The sequence below is a fragment of the Wasmannia auropunctata genome, unplaced genomic scaffold (assembly GCF_000956235.1).
Source record: "Wasmannia auropunctata unplaced genomic scaffold, wasmannia.A_1.0 LD335994.1, whole genome shotgun sequence".
Classification (NCBI taxonomy): domain Eukaryota; kingdom Metazoa; phylum Arthropoda; class Insecta; order Hymenoptera; family Formicidae; genus Wasmannia; species Wasmannia auropunctata.
Window position 1 is genome coordinate 1280167 of NW_012026896.1, and position 16740 is coordinate 1296906.

General features: G+C 42.1%; 1 protein-coding gene across 4 annotated transcripts in view; it reads right to left on the minus strand.

Moving 5' to 3' along the window:
- Positions 1 to 1598: 1598 nt before the first annotated feature.
- LOC105453857 overlaps positions 1599 to 16740 on the minus strand; it is a 32011-nt gene continuing 16869 nt past the window's right edge. Inside the window, exons 1-7 of one of the 4 annotated variants that reach the window (XM_011696121.1) lie at positions 15256 to 15722; positions 11920 to 12492; positions 10500 to 10892; positions 9691 to 9992; positions 9029 to 9428; positions 7203 to 7318; positions 1599 to 6958 (exon numbers count right to left, since the gene is read on the minus strand). In XM_011696121.1, the coding sequence (XP_011694423.1) occupies positions 4319 to 6958; positions 7203 to 7318; positions 9029 to 9428; positions 9691 to 9992; positions 10500 to 10892; positions 11920 to 12001 (3933 nt within the window). In that variant the 5' untranslated portion in view covers positions 12002 to 12492; positions 15256 to 15722 and the 3' untranslated portion in view covers positions 1599 to 4318. Of the gene's footprint in view, positions 6959 to 7202; positions 7319 to 9028; positions 9429 to 9690; positions 9993 to 10499; positions 10893 to 11919; positions 12493 to 13102; positions 15723 to 16740 lie in introns of those variants that run through there. The other 3 variants (XM_011696120.1, XM_011696119.1, XM_011696122.1) reach the window with 3 other exon arrangements.

Sequence of the window (16740 nt, forward strand, 5' to 3'; positions counted from 1 at the left end):
AGTTTTCGAGCCTCTGACGAGGCCCGCTGTTCAGGATTCCGACGCGGTCCCCCTTCCCCCCGCGGACCCCGCATCAACGATGTGGTTCTCCCCACCCCGCGGACCTCGCACCGACGACGCGGTTCCTCCCTCCCCGCGGACTCCGCACCAACGACGCGGTTCCCCCGTCCCCGCGGCCGTGCCAGGCAGAGAATCATCTGAGCGGCTTCCCTGCGTCCCGCGGCCCCCCTGCCACTCGTCATCCCTCGGATCCCCTGAGTTAGAACTCGTCCTGATTACCTACTTACTTTCTTAATAACTTTTACTTAGTTTCTCTAATAACCGCATTGAAACTTGTATTCGAATTTCTCGCTCTGTCTTTTTCATTAATCAAAATAAAATCATTTAATAATCTCGACAATCTTTTGCTGCATCGTGAATGATACACATTTATCCTCGCGTAATTACGTTTAATTATATTTCAATATTAAAATTAGATTTTAATTATATTATTTAATAACTATTGCGCACGTAGAACGTAGCAGTGGTAACAATTAAAAACAATTTTTCGAACGAGAATCTGTAACGCGATCTAATTCTGGTCTTTCTTATGGTGTAAAATTATTTTTTTATAATCTTTTAAACGTCTCAGTAAATACATATTTTACTCTATTATTTAAATAATTGATAAAACATTTTAAATAGATTGAAATTTCAAATTATGGATTAAAATGAATTGATCTTCGTGGAAATAAATGCATTTCTATAAGGCAATCCATTTCAATCCATAGTTTAGAAAATTTCAATACATTTCAATTATAAAAAAAGTATTTTAATTCATTTCCGTTTACTGGGATGTTTTAGAATATTATAAGAATTAATTTTAGTTGGATAATGGTGGTCAGTAAGGAAAACGGAACACCAACGGTATATGTATATGATCACCGAGGTACATGTATATGAACATGTAAACTTTTCGATAATAAAATAGTGATTATTTGTTATCCTCGGTAAGTCGATACAGCCAAAATGATTGTAATGGCTGTGAGAAAATAAGTAAAGCATCGAATCGAATGTTTACGCGACTTATACTCTGTGACTGAATCTCAAGATATATTTTTATATTAGCAACGCCGTGCATTGATTAATAAAAGCAAAAAGGATTCACTGATAAAGTTTTAGGATACGATTGCGTAATAATGATCGGTGAGAAAAGCAACGCCCGAATATATATACACATGTATGTATCTCGATAATTATAGTCAAACTGAAAAATAGATAATTTTAGTCATATAATCTTTTTGTTCTTTAAAAATTATGAAATTAATAGCGTGATAAATAATAAATAAGAAAAATGAAGATTTGTATCAAGAGACACACGGTATAGTGTCTTGTATATGTACAGTTCAAATACCTACCGTTTTTTTTCTTTCGATACGAAGAGTAGATATAGCTTGCAAAATGCTTTGAAAAATTATGAAAAATGGTATAAATGCATAATCGTAAAAGGCGATAAAAAGGTATAAAGGATAACATCTTCCATATTTCTTTCTCCAATGCGTCCTCTCTCACGCTCGGCAGTCATCGTTTGTGAATTTTTAAACATCGGAGGCGATAGATTGATTTTAAAAATTGAAATTTTATTCATATTTTTATAAGCAAAAACACAACAAAATTCAAGTACACTTATTCCATACATGTTAACTTCAACTAAAATATAATTGTACATGACTCGCGTGTGTGTATAAGATGCAACGCTTTTAATGTCTTTATGAATAATCGGCGTACAATTCGGGCCGGACGCGTCCGACGAATGGAGGTCGATAATTTTCGTGAAAAGGAATCTAAACGAGTTCACATTCGAATACGCATGCACTGATAAGGATCATCATCGCGGGCGAGCCCTCCCGCACGCCTCTCTCTCTCTCTCGCTCATTCTCTCATTCTCTCTCTCTCTATCTTTCATCAATTTTTAACAAGTCTTAATCGTACCTTGATATCTCGCTACTGACTATTTATCAAGGAGAGTGCTTTGAATAGTTACAAAAACGGCCGCCACAGAATAAGGCACACAATTGATGCAACGCGCATATTTTTTTTTTTTCAATGTAACGATATATATTCGATACTTATTCTTTAATGTTACTTTGGTGTGAACGAACGTCCATAGAGGCTACGCCTGATCATCTTGGAAATGATTTATACATGCTTAAGGAAACTAGAGCTTTGCAGGAACAATGGTGTCTACGTATCGCCGCTGCGTGACATTAGGTTTCGCATTCCCTTCTTCCCTCCCTCCCAACCCTTCCTCCTTCCCCGTTGCCGTCATCACCAGCACTCTCTGTCTTATCGTCGCTATACATCATTCTCCTCTCCTCTCCTTATTATCATTAATTAATCGGTACTTATTATCGCTTCGCGTTCTGCTAATGCCTCGAATGACTTTTATTTACACACATCCCTCTGAGGTATGTCACGTGTTATGATATGGGATTACATGAGACGACACGCGAACGGCGTCGATCTAGCGATCGACCTACAGGCAATTATGCAAACCTAAGTAAGGTAACCACCTCGATCTAAGTATTCCTGGACACAAATCAACTAAAGTTCGTGGGCTATGTCGTAACAAGTGCAGCTTCTTTTTGTGTATATGCGTAAGTACACACATATGCATATCTTTTGCGGTGCGTTCATCCGATTCCGGTCGAAACGCGTCTATCGGAAAAAGAAAAGAAAAAAAAAAAAGAAAGACCTCACCTCACCTCTCCCTGATTTCTCGACAAACGTTTAGAGGCGAGATCGTTCGTGCGACTATTAAAGCGATCCGTGCCGTGGAATTCAAATTTGGGAGAAAAATTCGTCGTCCGCGTCCAGTTTCGGAGACGCGGGAGTTTAAAGGGCGTCGCGCGCAGCTCCCGTAAATTGCAACGACGAAGTTAAACGCGAGAGACACGATATCTTTTTATGTAGATTCAAATTCTGCGAATTAAGTATCAGGCGAGAGAAATCGATTCGGTGACCCCTGCTCTAAACGTCCGTCGATCACTGCAATACAGATCGTTACGTAACCGTCGTCTAAGATTTTGCTATATGTATACATCTCGTTATACTTCTCAATAACAGGCTAAAGGCTACGGCTCGCTGCCTTATCGTTCTGCCCGGGTTTCTTTTTCTCTCTTTTTCAGCTAGTTAGCTCCTATGAGAACGCGATATTACATCTACGCGATTTATTACGTAACGCTATATTTAAAAGCATATGTATTATTGAACGATTTTGCTCCGTCGGCACCTCCTCGGTTACGCGCTCTCCTCCCTTTCTCGTCCAGAGAAAGAAAGAGGAGACCTCACACACGGATGAATTACGCGGGACGCTGCGACAAATGCCGAGTTAAAAATTGCGAGCATTCAGAACTTTCCTAAGCAAAAAGGCCATTCAACGTGATTACGTGCAACAATAACTCCTAGTCTTTTTAACATTCGTGTCTTTTATATAGATTCTAAAAATAACGCTCTTGTCATTTCGACTGTGAGTGTATTACGAGATATCGTAGCGAGAATAAAAACAACAGTCTGGCATCTCCTATATGTGCCGCCAACACTCCTCCATATACGTGTAACTCTTCTCTCTCTCTCTCTCTCTCTCTCTCCCCTTTTCTCCCTCTTTTCATCGTTTCATCCAAAATAAAATTCGCGCTTCTTTTCCTGTCTTTTACATCCGGAGAAAGAAAAAAAAAAAAAAAAAACAAACGTACTACCTCTCGATAAGCTCGGTCCAGATAAAAGCTGAACGCCGAAACATTACGAATCTTTTGTCCTTGAATAATGACATTTACGGCAATGTATAATGACAACAATGGTAAAATGCTATCGTAGAGTGAACTGCTACAATGCATGCTCCCACACACATAAAATTTTGAAAGAGTTATATATATATACGATCACAAACGAACTCTTAAAACTATTTACAAAAATGTAATCGCGATCCGCGATGTTTTTGAGGTTTTTGTTAACGTTCAGTCCTTGAGCGTGTGTCACTGAACTCTTCGAAAGAATATTCGATTCGATTGAATCTCCGTACGACGGAGACGGGACATTTCGGGTTTTTTCTTTGTATCGTGAGGGGGAGGTGGGGGGGGGCGGGTGCGTACGACACGTACATATACGTGATATACCCGGAGAAAAAGCGCAACGTCCGTGGCCCTACTTCGAAAAGGATGGCCCTGACGCGATTACGTAATTATATATTATTATAATATAAGCCATGTTATAATAATATATTTTTTCGCTTGAGGAAAAAAAAAAGAGTTTGCGGTGTACCGTATATTCTTCCCGGTAATTATTGTATGTTGCAGCACACCGCTCTGCACGGTACCGGACCCTCGCTGTTCTGTCCGTACAACGGCCGTCGCTCGAACATCCTCGTGTCGAACGACAAGAACGGCGATTTCCCGTTGTGACAGCTCTCGTACATCTCGAACGCCTCGTCGACGGGTATCCTCTCGTCCATGATAACGTCCTGATTTTTGTCCGGCATGAAGATCGGGATCTCCTCGCCGCGGAAATACCCGATTGTCCTCTTCTCGGCCGGACATTCATTTGGCACTGTTCTCGATTTCGACGAGATCACCGACGTGCTCAACTCGCTCGACTCCTCCTCGGTGTTGGCAGTGTCCCGCGCGAGTCGGTAATACCTCTGCACGTGCTCCACGATGGCCCGCTCGAGCTCGGCGCTGTCGTCCTCCGCCGCCTCGCCCTCGCACAGAACCCCCGGACTCTGCAGCAGCATCCTCCGCGGGGTTATCACAGGTTCGACGGTCTCCGCCTCCCAGCACTCCAGCACGTCGGGCTCCTCTATGCTGACCGAGGACGCTATCATCGCGCTATTCTCGTTCTCGTCGTTATCGCTGCTGCTCCTAGTCTTCTCGCACGTCGTCTTCTCCACGTTCCTGTTAATCACGTCGACGTAAGTGGCGGTCCTCGCGACGGGATCACCGTGATTATCGTTGAACGGAATGACGGGTTCGTACGAGGACGTCGGTAGCAGTCTGCCGTCTTCCGAGACGATAATCTCCCCCTTCTCGAACGTCCGCACGCTCACCGTGCCGCCCTCGCTCACTTCCTTGCCCCTCAAATTATCTACACGTCGCATCTTGATGTCGATATTCTCAACGGGATTTTTATCAATTTTTCTCAACGTCTTCATGCGCCTTGCGTTAACTCTCTTCGAATTTATCCGAGAACTTAAAGCAACCCTCATACCCGCAACGCTATCCTCCTGAGTAAATTCGCAAACGTCACCAACATTATTCTTCGGCTTGTCGCTCGATCTCACGGCAGTGACAAAGTCCAACGAAACCAACGAGGAAACCAGCTGGCTCTGCGTCCTCTCATCGACATTCCTGTTTCGTTTGTCGTTTCTCTTTGCCGTCGTCTTCCTTTTAACAACCTTCGCGTCCCTCTTCCTCCTGCCGATCGATGTTGACGTCGAATCGGCTTCCATCTGATCGTTATTCCTAGCGTTATTGTTATTGTTGTTGGTCTTTGCGAATTCGCCGCAGCTAGCCGTGCGCGACAACGATGTGACGTTGTCGACGCCGCTATTAGCAGATAGTGCAGGCATGGGGTTGCCTTGCAAGTTTTTTGGCGGCTCTCCATCCATTTCTTCATCATCGTCCTCGTCCGTCTCGCTCTCCGAGGTCGACGCCGACGTTACGAAAAGATCGGGCGAGTTGGCGCGACGCAGCCACTCTTTCACCGCGGCCGTGATGGGATACTTCTTCGTCAGCCGAGTCTGGCTCTCGAATCCGGAGTCCTCGTTCGAGCCTTCGATCGTGTCCCGGCTCGCCGCTTTGACCGTGTCCTCAGTACGCACCTCCGACGCGTCTATCTCGTTCGCCACTTTCCGTTCCGTCTCGCTCAGCTTATCGTTCGCAATACTGCACTTGCAATCCGCGTCCGACAGCTCGACAGCTTCGAATTGTTGCACGAGCGTCCTGTTCTCCGCATCCAGATGCGCGACGTCATTCAAGTCCGGCCCGGGCGTGGACTCTCTCACGAATTTCAGACCCTTCTTGTTGTACTTCCTGGGCAATCCAAGTGACGCCGCTCGCGTAACCGATGAATTGTTGCAGTATCGTAATCGTTGAACCTCCTCTTTTTCGTTGGCGTTCATCGTTGTTGAATCGGAGCAGCCATTATCCTGAGGACTTACCGATCTCGATTCCGACGTCTTCTCCGTTAAGTCGGCAAGTAATTCGTGGTTCGCATCGCCATTAGTTAAACCTTCTTCAGGGCATCTGACGCGATCACTCAATGTACTTGTACTAACGTCGTTACTATTACTTTCGAATGGCTCACGCTTCGCATTGGCACTGGTCGAATCGCCATCGTTCTCCAAAGTAGCATTATCAGTTCTGGAGGGCGCTTCGTGTTCAGTCGGAGCGGTGCTCCTTATCTCCGTAGTTTCGTTCGTTATTATCGCTTCCACATTCGCGACTAGACGACTCGCTTGACCGTTAATTTCTGCGTTCCAGTTTCTCGGCGCGTGTCCAACCGCCGGCGATTGAATGCCGTCCAAAGACGTCTCCCTAACGGCTTGCTCTGAATTACGGATTGTCGCCTCTTCCTGGTTCGTTAGACTTTGAGCAGTTGACGAATCACACGTCTCGGTCTCGCGACTGGCGGCGGATTCCGTTTCGACGTAGGATGACACATCCGGCGCGTCGTTGATAGACGACGTGACTTCTTCGGTCACGGTGGCGACGGCGGATGTCGAAACAGGATCAGAGAGAATTCGCGATTGCGGGACCGACCGCAATTGAAATTCCTGGCACTCGGGATTGAGCGGTCGATTCGCGGCCGTCGTCGTTGTAGTCGCGGTCGAGGTCGGACATTCTGACCAGGGTAGTCGGGAAGACGATACATCATTATCACATTCGGAACTGTATTCCCCTTCCTCCTCATCTTCGGTGTTACCCTGAATTTAATCAAAATTTAGAACCAAGTTAGAATTTAACAAAGTTAGAATAGATTAGAATTTCGATGAAAAATTAGATAGATTAGAATTTCGTATTGAAATTGTTACAACAAAAATAGTTACAAGCTACGATTTATTTAATCATTTTATATGTGTTTTTATTACTTCTTTCACAAGAACAGTTTTAAAGCTTTAGTAGCATTTATCTTTATTTATTTGCATTAGATAAAAATTATCGGCTTACCAAAGTAGGTCTTCTCTGTTTTCTTTTCTTTCTCTTCTTTCTTCGCTTGGCGCACGCCATTGTCATAGCTGTTACGTCCATAGTTCTCACCAATGGCCCGCTCTGGATGGTAACACCTTGGACAAAAAAATCGTCGCGCGTTATCGATCTGTCGGAAGATACGGAGATACCGGTCAACGAATAATAGTTTCAGTGCGACATTTGGCGATTCGACGAGCGATTCAATTATGATTCAGAGGAGCGTAAAAATGAGCGGCTAGACGACGTGCCGGAGTTGCCACGAAAAGTGAATCTGGTTTTTCGCTGCCTCTCTCTCTCTCTCTCTTTGCGACTTCTCCGTGTATCGAAGCAAATGACACGCAAAGTGTTATTTTTAAACGAGCTCTATTTGAGAGATGTGGCAATGCGTTGCCGTTGCCAAACTCTCTCATCTCTCGCGACGACACTCGCCAAGACATATTTTCGACGTTAAATTGTGCCGGTGCGACCACGGGACTCGGTGATCTTCTTCGTGACGTCGGTCGCGAAGTCAATGGACTTCTCTCGCATGAGATAAGTATGCTTCATTACTGGTGCAGTATGTGAGATAACAATGAGACAATACGGCGTGTGTCGCAGCTGTGAAAAGCTGACATCGATTGACATTTATGCGAGTGACACATGTCGCTAGTCGAGAGCGACAAACAGACAAGTCGAGCGTGTACAGAGTTGGAACTTTAGGGACGATCGTGAAGAATCAACTACACATGCACCGGGCTGACTCTCGAAATGAAAAAAATAGCGCCGAGCGATCATCCTCGCGACACTGTTTCACGAGGCTGCGAAGGGCTCGAGGCTCCCCGTGTCCACGATCGTGTCTAAAGCGTGGTACCTTTTTTGCGAATTATTACCTTTTACCTTGAATGTGGTAGAGGCACGGCGGTAATAAAACAGCAATGATGCCGATGGACGGGACAGAAGTCATGAATCGGGGCATATCCCTTTTCCTTGGCCGCGCTTCCAATCGACACTGTTCTCGTTTAACATTAGAAATAGGTACAATCAAGCGTACTACGGCCAGTGTAGCGCAGTACGAGGAAGGAGCGGTCAATCAACATAGATTTAAATACAGTTCGATAATTGAGTATCGCTTTTTCTAGAATTCTTTTTATCTCGTGAAATTTGTGTTTATTTTTATACATCGCGATGACTCCGTATTGGCAATTTTAAGTTGTTGATTAAATTTTTAATCTCGAGTCGGCTTATCTTTTAGAAAATTATTTAGACATCTTATCTTAGCTTTTTTATTATAAACAATAAAGAATTAAAAGTTTGTTAAAAACTAAAACTTTTAAAGTTGCTAAGAAAATTGTGGATAACTACAAATAAGCTTCACTGTAATAAAAAACGAATTCCAATTCCAGTTTCTGTTCAACTCCAGTTTGTTTCAATTTTCACTACTACTCTAGTTTTTATTATTCACATTGGACAATGTCATTTGAATTAATTTCTTGAATTAATTAACAAATACTATAAATTCTAGTAAAATTATATTTTTTTCCTGATACGACTGCTATACATGATATATTGTATCTCGATCGTGCTAGCACTCCCTCCCCGAAATGCGCCTCTTTCTCTTAAACGCAAACGTGGGCAATCAACACACTTGTCCGTTGTTCCGTCCATCCGACTGTGAACAGAACGAAGGCTAACGAGCGCAAAAATGTAGGTCTGCTCATGCAAGTAGCAGAGAGCAAAATGCGGATTTTGCCAATTCGCATATTATAGCACGCGCACATTACTTGGGGGGAAACTCCGATCCTAAATCTATCTATCTCGTAACTAACCATTAACGTTGACCAAGGGAGGCCCGAACATGTAGTGGCCAGGATACATGTACGGCTGCGGCACGGCCGGCATCATATGCGACATGTGCACTGGCTCCTGCATCATTAGTGGATCCAGGTAGGGATCGACCGTCGTCATGCCATTCTCTATATGTTGCTGTCCCTCGAGATGCAGTGGTTGCTCCAGTGGTTGCTCTTCTGGGAGCTGCTCCTTCGCGGGGTGATGCTCCACGGTCGCGTTGTCCGCCTCCTCGGCTTGCTCCTCGATCTCCCCGGCGACACTACCGCTGCAGCTAGCGCTACCAGTGCCGCTCTCATTCCATACGCTGTTGGAAGCTTCCGCCGTCACTATCGTGCCGTTCTGCTCCTCCATTATCGCGACCGGTTCCGTACTTTGATTCTACAAAAAATTAAATAATTAATCAAATATGTATATATATTATAATTTAGAACTAATAAGAAGCAATCTTTTTCCACGCACAATCTCAGAGTCTCAATGTTATTTTATAGTAATAATAAACAATTTGAAATATTCCTGAAGTCGATTCCAAAACAGATACTTTATTCATTATCTAATTGTAATATTTTAATTTTTCTTAAATTCATAGATTTATTTCAATCAAACGCCTAATGGAAATACAACAAATTTTGGATTATCTCACCTGATAGTCCATTAAGCAATATGGCTGATTGGCAAGTTTAGGCACGAAGGCAGGATTAATCCATTCGATCGGTCTTAGAGGAACTGGACCGCAGGGTACAGTCGCTAGAACGCTTGGTCCAACTTGAGCAGGTACTGGTGCAGGTCCGACCAACATCACAGGATATTCATAGTAGTAGCCGCTCGCGTGATCGTAAAACGTTCCGTATCCTAGTTGCGCTCCTGGCTCTACCATAGGCGGATATTCTCCCGTTCCACTGTCCCTATCCAATAGTTGCTGGTCCTCTGTAGTTTCGCTGCCGTCTGCAAAGACGTTGTTATTTAAATATATATTCATTTATCAACAGACTAAGCATATTAACGATAAGACGATAAAAACTTTCTCCAAAGTGTTGTTACAGAAAAGACTAAAGAGACGCAGGCTTGTGCCTCGAGTAAATAAATGTAAGGTAGATACGAATAGACGCTTAAATTTTAGAACTTATGTTTCAGCAACAAATTTGTCTTTTTTATATTGGCAATTTTATAATTGGAATATTTTAACTTATTATATATAATTAGTTACAGAACTGAATGTATATATAAATTCATATATGAAATATTATTAAGAGGTTCAGATCGAATAAGGCATTTTTCTACTTATTGTTAGTTGTTATTTACATATTGATCTCGTGTCACTTATTGTTATTTTAATTTGACTTGATTGGCTAATTGGTGAATAAAGAAACAGGTAAATTTGCTGGCGTTTTAGCCTCGTTTTTCCATTCGCCATTAAAGCATTTAGCAATAAGTTTATTCTAAGATAATCACCTGCGGTGGAATGTGACGCCGACTGACTCTCCGTGGTCGACGGCGTGGCGCTGGTGCTCGCGTTTCCAGTCCAGGGCTTCTTGCGCGACAGGTAGCCCTTCTTAAAGAGGACGTCCTGCCGCGGCGTCGTGATCCTCGTGTACTCCTCCTCGTTGAAGATGATCTTGGGCTGCGACGGCGAGCCCGCGCTCTCGTCCCTTTGCGATCTCGAGCCGCTGCTGGCGTAGCCGCTCGTACTGCCGCCGCTGGTGCTGGTACCGGCCCGACGCGGCTTGTAGCCGCCCTGCTGTCCATTCCGTTCGAAATGTGTGTGCGCGTTCGTCTCTTTCTCCTGGCTCTTCACAAAGTCGGCCTTTCGCAAACCCTCCTCCTCGTCCTCTTCACCGGGTGGAGCTGTTACCGAAAACAATGTGATTAGAGACTTACACAAACTGCGTTATCTTCAATCAAGTTAATGAAATAAAAATTTTGCGATAAATAATAAATTGATGTACGCTGCAGAATATTCGGAGTTTTTAATAATTTGAATCTTAAAATATCAGAAAGGTATTTTAAAGATACCTAAATAATAATTTTGTAAAAAATTTTAATTATCGTAATATTTCGTCCAATCAAATTTGTAGGTACATTCGGACTTTTATATCATAATATATGATAATTGATAAGTGAATTCGAGTTCTAGGAAATCGATGCTTCGTGAGCATACGTACATGAATTAAATTGACAAAAAGTGAGCACGTAATGGACATGTAATTGCGGATTGTCAGTCGCGTTTAATAACGAGAGAAAATTGTTAGCTATTTCCATGACAGCTGGAACGACTACCTCGCACGTTGTGTTTAATGCAAGGACTGTATCCTTCTAAATGCATGAAGAAATTCACCGGTACCGCGCAGGAAGTGTTTATGAAATTGATCGTTGAGTAACGTACACACAACGATATTAAGAGTGTTTCAGTCAGACAAAAAAAAAAGACGATTATAAAGCAAATTCGTGCAAAATACGTACACGAATTATGTGTTTTATAATCGCCTCATCTAGAATTTTTTATACACAAACACAATTACTTCGACATGTATTGATAGAATCAGATGGATAAACTAGAAAATTTAAACTGGAAACTCTCGAAGCTGCAGCGAACTAATTTCGCATCTTACAGCTTCGAGACTATACTTCAGAAAGTGTATTTAAATTATTCAACTGATGACACGGACGAGAAGCGAATTGAATTATTTAATTCACGTACAAACTAGCGATAAGAGAAACTTCGCACCGTTTTCCTTCACCTTCCTCTATATTCCTCTGCTTAAATCTCAACGTTCTGTACATATATCGACTCTTAGTATATCGATTCAATGTATTATACAACAAGCTACGTTCTCCACGCGCAGTTAGTTGTTTTGAGGTGGTGTTTCCGTACCATCTTGGTACCTCGCTAAGAGCAGCACATGATTCGAGGAGCCGATCACGTGGGTGACTTTCTTCTGTCGACGCCACTGCATCGCACCCTTCTTTCGGCTGAGACGTTATCTTCCCCTCAGGCTTATCCTGATCGGCGTGCAAAACCACTCTTCTTTCGACCGAACGTTTGGAGTAGACCGAGAGATCGGTTCAGGAACGTTCACCGCGGTTATCGATGAAGGACGAAGGGACGACGGTAGCAAGTAATATGTACGAGTACAGGATTAATGCATCGCACACGATGCCTCGAGAACGACTGCGATCGGTACGGGGAAGGGGGTGCACCCGCCGGACGAGACGAGGAGCCCGTGAGGGATGTATTTGCGCGTACGGTAGCCGGGAGGACGCGTTGCCCATTGGCTGCCTCCACCGGTACCAGAATAGCATTCGGAATTAGAATAGAAAACGGGCTACCGAGCTCTGTCTTGGCGACTGATGTCTTCATGCGAGAGTGAAGAATCTCTCGACACCCGATTCCTTCATCTTCGGCCGACCATTCAAATTGATAATCGTAGAATTAATTCCTAATTTCCTATAGACATTAACACCGAAGAATCCATAAAGTAAATGTGAGAAACATTTGAATATCTAGTGTGTAATGGCAATATAAATAACTCTAAACGAAAAAGAATGAAGATATTAATTAGACTGTTGTTGGCATTAGTCAACGACAGTCTAATTGAAAATAATCTTGTTCATTCAATAACAATATTAATGAAACTGCTTTTTATTAAAAACAAGAGCATGGCGCGTTTGTTTTATTAATATTTTCATTGAATTAACAAGCTTATTTCCAATTAAATTATTGTTGACTAATGCTATTAATGCAATGCCGTTTTTTTTCCGTGGATAATCAAGATGAAATATGTATTATATTTCATTTCCGTAGAATTGAGAATGAAAATTTCATTAAGTCCGGTTTTTATCTCGCTCCTCTATTAAATTTCTGATTTAAATAAAATTACTGTCTTGAATCTTTTAAAAAAAGACTAAGAGCTGCTTCTCTCTAAATGGAGAATAAATGTGTTAAAAGGCTAATGACAGTTTACTTAATTTAAGAACTTCGAAATTGTACAAATCTTGATTTTATTTTTATCGCAGCTTTCAGTATAAGTAAATTGTGAAAGATCGGAGTAAAGTACACTTTATTTAATGGCACTTAAATACGTGTGCGTGATTTTATTATGGAGTATATCGCTCGTAAACTGAATTCGAGTCGTTGTCGATGAGCACAAAGTATCAAATGTATTCTCGCTTCAACGTTTACTGCATTATAAAAGTCGGAAGGCAAAATAATAGTGGTCGCTGCAAACCTAATCTGCCAGTTGATTTTCTAAGACGATCTTCTAAGATAATTTATCTAATTGTAAGACTAAGCAGCGAATTTTTTTCTGATTCGAGCAGGCGCGCGAACGCTCGCTGATTGTGAGAGCAATTATAGTACGACCACTAAATGGAGTTGCTAATTTTTGTCAGTGATGCGCGAAAAGGAAATCAGTGTCCCAGGAAGACGGGTATACTTGTGTTGGAGCCAAAAAATATTTTACGATTCATGCCGTTTCATCCAATGAATTATCATTATTTTATTGAATAATTGAATCATCGGATTTCGCAGATTTATAATCTTCGTCTCTAATTTCGTTTGTTTTCATTACTGCTTTCTTTTCCCAGTAAAGTTGTTATTTCTTTCACATTATCTTTTGATACATAATATGATACAGTCAACTGAATATAACACCTCCTAATTTGAATTCATGGTTATACGTGCAGGAAAAAAATGGGGAATAAAAAAAACCGATCGAGAAGAAGCGACTCGTCTGCGAATTAATCGCCTGCGAGAGAATTTATTTTTGAAACGTAATGCCAAGTGTCGTTCCAACGTGCGTGCATACGACATATCGCATTCTCGTTCCAGATTCCAACCTGCAGGGCTTGTGTTTCAAAACGTACATTAAAACATCCAGATATCGCGCGAGCGTATTAATGTCTAGATTGTACGGTTTCATTGATCGAGCGGGCTGATGCTCGTCCGAGTACATATACATTAAACGCGTATCCTTCTGTACTCCGAGTACCCGCTACCGCAGGAATTCGAGAGATAATGCTCGAAATATCTACAGTACACCCAGATGTCTCGGGACGCTGATAAGAAGAACCGCCGTTCGTTGGATTTGCGTCCTGCAAACATACTCGACCCTCGACATCGTGCATTCGCGGCGGGGCGCATCAAGCCGTATTATACATTACGAAAAATCGTCCTTGGCGTCGAAAATAATTTTTCCTTGAAATCTGTTTTGCTGCACGAAGGTGCCTTACATGTCGTATAATGTTACTCGCATTTACATCTAATCGTTCGTTTGAAAGAGTTCATCGCTTTATATTCGCGCGTTTCATGCGTTCGCAGAAAATTTCTGCGGAAAGGAATCGACGGCGATACGTTTTATGGCTAGTAAATTACAGTCTGAAGGCTGGAAAGCACAGAAACTAAATACCTGATTGCGAATCGTGTATGAGGAAATATTACGAGAGGTATTCTTAAGCTGGGTATAGCGAACGAACGCCGAACGAATGCGAATGGATATTCATATTCGTGCTTGTAAGTCGTTTGCTTCTTTTCTTGATTGCGCCAAATATAAGTACTCAATCAGATTCGGCGTTCGCTACTGTACACAGCAATTCAACTCGTGCGATATTGAATAAATAATAATACGAACGTGCGCATTCGATGTTCATATAGGTATACTCAGGTTTATATGAAAAATTGTTAATAAAATTACCCTGCAACAATTTATAGCGAGTTATAAATAAATCCATGCGGATCGCGAAGTGGATCCCTCTTTAACGAAAAAGTTTCACGAAGTATTATTTAAAGTCTTTTTAATTTTTAATATCGTACTTTATGTGATGGAATTTATAATTGTATATTTTTGTACAATGGAATTTCAAATTAAAAATTAAGTAAGTCTTGACATTGACTGAAGAATTATTCATGTGTTTTCTTTTCTTTTCAGAAGCCGCTCACTCTCAATTGTTAATTTATCAGAAAAACAACAAGCATCTCAATATTCTCAATCAGGAATTATTTATCTAATAATTTACCTAAAAAACTTGGGATCTTGAAACATTCCAATAGAGATAAAATACTCTGTATATAAACGCATTATTTTTTGTCAATATAGTAACTTCTTTGTACTATAATCTTTCTTTCTTATCACGTGTAAAAAAAACTTTCTTCATTCTATAACGTATATATTCTTGAGATTTAAACGGAAAAGTACATAGAAAGAGGAATTACGTAATCTCATGAAAGTCACATGACGATAAGCATTAGAAACGATTTCTCTTTCTTCGGGAAAAACTTCGTGCCGCAGGGTAAAGTTTTCCCGCGAACAATCCTCCACTTCGAGACTAAATCACGGCAACTTTTCTCTCATCGAATTTTCCTTCAAGGACAATTTTCTATCAGAGACAAAGGCAAACGGAGACCGCTACGCCCGCCATGCTTTCGCGAGGATCACGTTTCGCGTATCCTCTGTCAATGGCTAGATCGGTCGAGGCCGAAAATGGAGTCCTCGCGGACGGATTCGCCGGCTTCGGGAAGAGCGAAGGGCCGAATCTCGCTTCTTTTCGCGTTGCCGGATGACAATCGAATTTGGGATTCCCCACGCCGCCGTCCGTGGGGCACGCACGAGCAACGCATACCGGCCGCGCACTATTTCCGTCAGGACGAGGAGCCGGCAGAATCCTCAAGGGTCGTCCCGGCGGCACCGCACTGGCGCGACCGTCGGGGGCGATGCATCGCCCGCCGCTTCGATTTTCCGCGGTCGTCTGCGACTGTGCAACGTGAACGATTTTGCGCCAGCATACGCTTCCCCGTCGCCTAACGGGGTATGCATGCGCGAGGAAAGGCTCGCGAGTCCGTCTTTCCTGTACCTCGGCTATTTTAAAAGCGGTTTCGATTCAGCCCTTTAACCACCCTTTCCTCACACTCGCCCGAGCATGCTCAGATATCATATCTTCGCGCAAGTATAGAAGATACAAGGTGTCCAATAAGAAGTACAGAAATATAAGTAATATTTTTATAAAAACGCACGCGCATTTCACTTTGTTGTTTTTTCATTTAGCTGTAAATTTGAAAAAAAAATATAGTGAGAGAAATTTAACACAATAATTTTCTTGCAAAAATATTTGGCAGAATGTAATAAAGTATCAGAAAGTATCAAAAGAATTTAGAATGTCTGCGTATTTGCGAATTTACTGAACAATTGTTATACGTATAATTGTGCAAATATCTCTTGGCATTGAACATAATTATCCATTGTATTAACTGATACTTTTCTAATTAAACAAATGTCAAAAGTATATTTTAAAAATAATTATTTTATCATATTATATAATTTTTGCGAGATTGTAAAGGGGAAATATGATGGAAAATATTTTCCGTAAGATAATCAATTTTCTTGCAACAATTTTTTGGTTTTTGCGAGACACCCTGTATATTTACTTTACTGAACCGATTGTCATAATTTCAGTTAGAACGGAATAATCCGCGACATAAAAGAAAATGAGCGTTTGATTTACGATTTGACAAGAGCCGTGCGTCTGTCGTTTCGACGACAGGTCGAGGTTTCGGGGGATGATGAAACGGCGAGCGCACTTTGCTCACCGTCCTCGTGGCAGGTTGACGCCTGTAAAGATGCCTCACGAATAGTCGAAGCATAATGATTTGGAACGTCGGACTGTTATAGAACGGCCTAGGCACATTGTCAAAAACATAGGG